The sequence below is a fragment of the Sceloporus undulatus genome, chromosome 5, assembly GCF_019175285.1.
Source record: "Sceloporus undulatus isolate JIND9_A2432 ecotype Alabama chromosome 5, SceUnd_v1.1, whole genome shotgun sequence".
Taxonomy (NCBI): domain Eukaryota; kingdom Metazoa; phylum Chordata; class Lepidosauria; order Squamata; family Phrynosomatidae; genus Sceloporus; species Sceloporus undulatus.
In genome coordinates, this window is record NC_056526.1 from 157705480 (window position 1) to 157712989 (window position 7510).

Here is a 7510-nt window from a genome sequence, read left to right on the forward strand (position 1 = left end):
AAGTAGTTTTCTCCCCCTTGCATGAGAAAATGAAAAATCCTCCATAGTATTTTGATTGTATTCTATTGTCCCATACTCAAATAGGGTTTTTTTTCCCTGCACTGTTTATGCAAAAAACATGTTTTCTGTGTGGAATAATTTCACTGTAACACTTCAAGACAATCAAACACTGGGACAAAATTGTGCAAAATTCTCTTATTCTTGAGAAGATTGTTTTCCAGGTACTGGAAAACATGTTTCTTCCCCTGGACATGAATAATTACAAATATTATTTCCTTCCTACCAAGGTGAGGGAAGCTTTCCTTCTACCTAAGAAAATCTTCCCAGCACATGAGTTGGAAGGTTGTATCAGTCAGAAGTCATAACTCAGGCCTGATACAGACAGCCAAAATAAAGCTGCTTCGAGTCACTTTGGAGGTATGGTGTTTCAATGATGCATCTGTCCTAAGAGTCTGGAAGCTGCACCAAAGCTGCACTCCAGTCCTTAGAACTGGAGTGTGGCTTTGGTGCGGCTTCTGGAGTCTTAGGACGCATGTATCATTGAAACACCGTACCTCCAAAGTGACTCGAAGGAGCTTTATTTTGGCTGTCTGTATAGGGCCTCACTGATGTCTGGATCCTTGCCATATGTCACACTAAACTCTGTATATATTATAACTAAGAATGAGTAATAATTTTGCTTGATTCCCTTTTCTATACATTTCAAATATTCAGTTATTTATACATTCAGTGGAATGAATTTGTAATAATAATAATAATAACAACAACAACAACAACGCGGGAAATGGGCAGATTTGCCCATTTAGACAGTGGGCTTTCATGTTTACCTTTGCCAAGTCGGGCTTTTAATCTCACTGAATTCAATCAAACTTGTGGTGCTGAATTCAGGTTACCACCTCTCTGTACTGAAAGATTTCTTTACTTTAAGAGATACATGACAGGCACAACATAATCATTTCCACATTTGGAATGAATGTACCTACTGAATTTGACCAGTGCAGATGGTTTTGTTTATTTTGGTTATGATAAGAACTTTCTCAAATATGTATAAACCTGGTGGAAACCATCTTAAGGAATTTTAATGTGTTTTTCTCATTCACCATCATAATATAAATAAAGTTGTAGCCATTTTAAATCCAATTCTTGCTAAAGAGAAAATTTTGCTCTCTCTCTCTCTCTCTGTGCCATGTTTTGTTCACAACCATAGCTAAGAACAAATCTGTTGGTGTAAAAAACAGGGAACAAGCCAAGGCTTAGTATATTGTTTCCACTTCTGCACACCAGACATTTTAAATAAATATTTTAATTCTATTATTGGCATTTACACTTAGAAAGAATACGGTATGTTACAATTTTATCAAAATGTGAAAATATGAACGTTACATAAGTAACAAATGTAAAAAAAGAAAGTATTTTTCTTACTTTCCCTGAAAGTAAGAAAACAATTCAATATAGGAAAATATTGATACCAAAAACACATGTTTAGCTTGAAAAAGAAAGTGAGAAAGAAACAATCTCACCAAAACCTCACTATTTTTTTTTTTACACAGTACATAAGAGCTGCATGGAAATATGTGGTATTTCTACAACAAGCAATTTTAAAACATCAGGATTTAGAAAAGTGAATGTAGGATTTCCCTTAATACCAGATCAATTCTTAAATGTTTTGCACTCAGGCATGGATACTGAGCACAAAACATATGTGTATGATATCAGTAATGAATGATGCATGTGTACATGTAGAGAATGATACTTTTCCCTTGGAAAAATATGCAAGTAGTGTCCCCCTGCTTGCATTGTGCATTTTTTTTTTAAAGAAAACAGAGGTACATGTGCCATTCATAACTGATACAATATGGGCATTTTTACAAGCTGTCTTCTGTTTGAAGAAAGCAATGATTTTTCTTTTCAATATTATTTTAAAAATTTCAAATAGTTCTTGTCAAAGAATATTTTGTGATGGAGCCAAACAAAAATTGCTTCAAGGTCCTGTAAGCAAGGCAGGACTCACAATAATAAATACCAGTATAATTGTATAGGCAAGCAGCCCTCACAACAGCCTCCTGTGATGTAGACCAGTCATATTTATAACTTTTCATTTTACAAATGACAAAACCGGAACACAGACACCAAATGGTTGCCCAGACCAGGGTGGGAATCATGCTGCTCTCCAGATATTTCTGGACTACAACTCCTAACAACCCTAGCCAGCATATTCAATAGTGAGGAATGCTCTAAATTGCAAGTGAAAAACATCTGGAGAGCCCCTGGCCTAGATTAGGCCAGATTAGTGTTAAAACTGAGATTGAACTATAAATATTGCCTTATTTTTTTTAGTCTTATCTTGCACTTAGCCTCACTACGTCTTCTACACTACTTCTATCCCTTTGAATTCTATCTCTTCTACAGATTCTACTGTTTTGTTCAATTTGATGATGTCCCTTGTTTTCCATACTAGCTAGAAATACAGTCTATTGGGGAAAATAAGAATAGGAATTCAGAAGTTCTCACACAACTTTGTCAAAAATAATAAAATCTTAAAGTGCTGATGAGCTTGAGCAGGTTTATAGCACCTCATGTATTCAAAAAAGATAGTACAGCAATTACTCAAGCTTATCGTTCTTTAAAATATCCATAGCTGAACAACCACATGATAATCGAAGTATATTTTCAAAGAAACCCAATAGCATTATTCCTTCATTCAGCTTCTGTAGAATTGCTACAAATATCTCCCAACAAAAACAATGTACTTGACATTTTTGCATTTTAGAACCACATATTGAAATTGAGTACACATACACTCTTCACAATAAACCATCTTGTCCATTTTTAGAACTGATCATTATTAATTTAAAAATCACAAACAAAACATGTCCAAATGCTGCATGCCAAATACCTTGCTTAGAAATATTATGCATGCAGAAGAAGCAAATTCAACCAATCCCAATTAAATTAAACAACAAAAATTTACTTGTCCATTTCAGCAGCATAACGGTGATTATTATTTTTTTTAAAAAAAAAATGCGTCCTAACCACTGGCCCTGGATTAAAAGAAAAGAAAAGTCTGCTCTTCTCTTATCTGCAATGGTAGAAATGGCTTGGATGTTCCATGATTTTGGATTTTGATAATGAAGTTCTATACATACTGTTCGGCTTCCCCATCTTTTGGTTGTGTTGTACCATTTTTGCTCTCTTCATTTACATTTCCTGCTGTCTTTTCTGGAAGAGATGCTAAATCTTTAAAAACATCAACATAATGACCAAATCCTGGGCCCCAGTTCAAAAGGTTGTCCCAGTTGAAATTTCCACCTTGTGGACCAACTTTTAAAGGTGACATGTTGTCCTGAATGATGGGTGGAGTGGCTTGTGCACCCACAGGCCCACCACCCTCTCCTCTGCGGCCTGGGTATCTCCTAGGCTTCAGCCTAGCACCATAATTGTCTTCATCATCTGCATCTGACTCATTCACTTGAGATAATTTGGGCATTCTAGAACTGTACACCATGGGTTTTTCTCTGTCATACTCCATCTCAGAACATGTAAAAGAGTCATGGGAATCACTATCAGATGAAGATTCTGGAGCTGGAATGCCATCAGCTGGATTTCGTGTTCGTGACAGTGGCCTTCTGCAGTCCTCTTCAGAAGAAGATCTTCCATGGTCAGCACTACAGATGCTTGGATTTCTAGGCCGTGGTGTGTTAAGCCTCTCGACTTCTTCAATGGAAAGTCCTACAGGAGGACCACTTTCCAAGGGAATCTGTCCTATTGGTTGCTTTAAGCGGCTTCCTGGCCTAGAACTATGGGTTCCCATCATTTGAGGACTCTTGCTTCTTCTCCCCAGTCTAGTGGGATAGTTAAAAATGCCTGTTTGGCAGACATCATTATGCATTTCCAAAGGGCTCCCTTCTCTTATTGACAGATGCATTTCTCTTGCTGGGCTGTTTCTGTAGAAAGTTGATGATTTGGAAAATGGAGCAGGACTATGACGAGAAAGATGGGTGGGTGTAGGGCATGCTGAGTGACTTAAGGATGCTGTCCTTAGGCCTTGACCATAGGATGGTTGGTAAGTTAAACTGCTTGCTCCCAAGGGCATAGGTGACTGCCTGGCAAAGCCCAATGGACTGTGTCTCTGGATGGAAAATTTAGGAGTATGACTTCGGAACTGCTTGTAGTGCTGAATGATATCTGCATCCGAAGGAGCTATGCTGCTTGCATTGTCAATATCATAGTGTTCTATCTCTGCTTCAGGGGAAGCTAGAGGAGCACTGGGTACAGTCTCTGTGTTGTGTGGTATATCTGTCTCATCAAAGATGAGATAAGGGTTTTCTCTTTCAATTATATCAGGTTTAGGATTTCCTTCAGGCTGCTTCCGGATAGTCATATCATCACCATATGGTGGTATATTATCAGGGTCATCAAAGGCATCGTTCTCACTCCCCTTCTTTTTCTTTTCCTTTGTTTTCTTTTCCTCTTTTGGCACTTTTGCCTTTTTTCCTTTGCACTGATTGCACAGGATCAAGCTAAGAACAAGCAAGGCCAGCACAGTAGCACAACTGCCAACAATGGCAGGAACTGCCCACAATGGCAAGGAGAGTTCAGCTGGATAAGGCTGAGGAATACATATATGGCCTCCATTTGTTCCTCCCTTGCATACATGTCCATGGGCACACATGACACCAAGGCAAGCCACTACTATCTCACATGCCCTTCCAGTATAAGCTTCAGGACAGCTGCATACAAATCCAGCTCTTTCTCCAGGCTCACAGCTGCCACCATTCTGACAGGGGTTGGAGGCACAGGCTCCAGGAGGCACACACTTGTAAGTATACCACTGGTTAATGCACATTAATTCTCCCCCACAGGGATTGCTGGCACAGATATTGGGCCCTCGGCAACCAATCTTCACAGAGGGGTCTGTTTTTGATATAGTAGCAAGGCTGTGTTTTCCTATGAAGGGAAGACTTTCTTCACCATATTTCAGGTAGGCAATGCAGCCATCAAAATCTAGAAAAACAGAGAGAAAAACAGCTTTAGAAGTTGTAGGAGTGTCACTTTTAAAGCAGATGTTAACTTATCATATATACCTGTCTATAAGTCAAGAAATTTATGGCCAAAGTTGACCCCAAAATCCTGGGTTGACTTATATATGGGTCAATGCTGATGATGGAAGCTCACTCAGTGAGGAACACACACACATACACCTTCCTTCCCACTTTCCCTCCGTGCCTGAGAATGGGCTGCTGGAAGTAGAGAGAGTGCAGGGCAATTTTTATTTCTATGGGAGCAACAGCTGATCCAGTCACAAGTACACACACACACACTTTCTCTCCCTCCTTGCCTTAGCTCCTTTTACATTTGACTCTCCCACAATTGACTCTTTACCCCTGTCTCCTCCTCACCCTCTGTGAGAAGACAAAGTGGCAGCTGTTGATAACTGTGGACAGGCCAGCAGTAAAGAGCTTCCATTCCTGGGAGAGTCTACTGTAAAGGTAGGTTTCTTGGTGGGATTGAAGGGGCAGAGAGTGCCTGTGACTGTTTAACCCCACTTCAAGGAAAAAATGGCTGCAACTGGTGCTTCCTTGCCGGGGAAACACTGAAGAGTCACCATGGACCCGAGGATCCTCAAAGTTTTACCTTTGACTTATCCATGGGTCATATCAAAATCCATGACTTTGGCTCCAAAACTTGCCCTCCGCTTATACATGAGATCGACTTATAGTTGAGTATATACAGTAATTGGATGGTAGTGGTGGAGGAGAAACAGAAGGAAAGCAGCAACAACAGCAATTGTGATTATTTGTAAGGCAAACACACAGACACATGCATGGCTGAGCAAGCAGAAACACAATAATTTACCAGCTGTAGCTGCCATACATATGTAACCTTCCATACAAGAGGCTGGGAGACTGCTCTGTGCAGCAAACCAGCAGAATGACCTTCATAAAAATGGGCTCAAACTTTTAAACTTATAGCATTTGTTTTTTAATGACTTTTTAGTCTGTTCTTGCATTTAGATTGTTGCCATCATTTTCAAAACAGCTGTAGTCAATGCTGAACTATAAAACCAGTTTCTCTCTCCTCTTGGGATTTAAAATAGAAAGACTTTCACTTGAATATACTACAGTGGAAATGAAGGTAAAACATGTTCTATATTTACTCTGGTTCACAGCCCATTTGTTCAAAATTTGCTGATAGAATCAACAATTGCTGATAAGGTTACTTTTGAAACAGTTATTAGACCAAATTTTATGGAACAAGGAGAGTTTAAAAGTAATCACCATATCACTAAAAACTGTCCAGGGTTCAGTCCAGAAAGCTATTTTTAGAGGCCAGAAGAGTACAGATTTCTCTGAACATGTGCTCCTTAAACAACAATAACAAGATCTCTTCAAAAGGGCAAGTAATGCATTAATTAACTTTTTCATTTAACCTGGTCTTTTTAAACATTAGATAACCTACATACTGCACCCAAAGAAAAATGACTGCAAGTCCACTGTAAAATTCTGAAATATTCCAAATGTGTGTGTGAATTTAATATTTCTGAATAACTAAAAGTACAATCTGCTCAGCAGGAAACATTACTGAGGTCAAGAGGACTGAGAGTTAGGAAGTACTGGCATCAGTAATAATGTATTTCCACTAAATTGTTTAAACAACAGAATGTGAAGCAAAAATGATCAAACTGTTTGAGATTGCCCCCAGTACAAATGGTTAATTATTAGATTGCTACACATTAAACATTAATATTACAGGCGGAGTATCCCTTAAGTATGCTTAGGACCAGAAATGTTTTGGATTTTGGATGTATTCCTTTTGGATTTTGTTATATTTTCATATACATAATAAAAGCATCTTGGAGATGGGGGCCGAGACTAAACATAAAATTCATTTATTTTACTTGTAGACCATATACACTTACTTTGAAAGTTATTTTATACATAATATTTTTAAATAATTTTGTGCATAAAAGAAAGTTTGTACACTGATCCATCAGAAAGCAAAGGCATCACCATCTCAGCTACCCACGTGGAACAATTTTGGATTTTGGGGTATTTCTGATTTTGGAATTCCAGTTGAGTACTTAACTTTTACTAAAAATGACAAAAAAGGCAAACTCCTTCAAACTATCCCTCTACTGAGCAACAAATAATATCCAGTGTCAATATTTTTTTAAAAAAACAAATGTTGCTGGCATTTAACAATTAAAATGACAATTTTTAAATTCATTAATGACATTTTCAATGGATTAGGAGCCCTGGTGGCGCAGTGGTTAAATGCCTGTACTGCAGCCAGTCACTCACAAACTAAAAGGTTGGGAATTCAATACCAGTGAAAGGGCTCAAGCTAGATTCAGGCTTGCATCCTTCTGAGGAGGTTGCTAAAATGAGTACCCAGATTGTTAGGGGCAATTAGCTTATACTTTGTTAACCGCTTAGGGAGTGCTTAAGTGCACTGATAAGCGGTATAGAAATGTACTTGCTATTGTATTAGGGGATACCAATTCATTATT

General features: G+C 38.3%; 1 protein-coding gene across 2 annotated transcripts in view; it reads right to left on the reverse strand.

The window, feature by feature from the left end:
- Positions 1–1320: 1320 nt before the first annotated feature.
- FAT4 (FAT atypical cadherin 4) overlaps positions 1321–7510 on the reverse strand; it is a 173298-nt gene continuing 167108 nt past the window's right edge. For both annotated transcript variants that reach the window (XM_042468500.1, XM_042468499.1), the window contains one exon: positions 1321–5004. In XM_042468500.1, coding sequence (XP_042324434.1) covers positions 3137–5004 — 1868 coding nt within the window. In that variant the 3' untranslated portion in view covers positions 1321–3136. The remainder of the gene's footprint in view (positions 5005–7510) is intronic.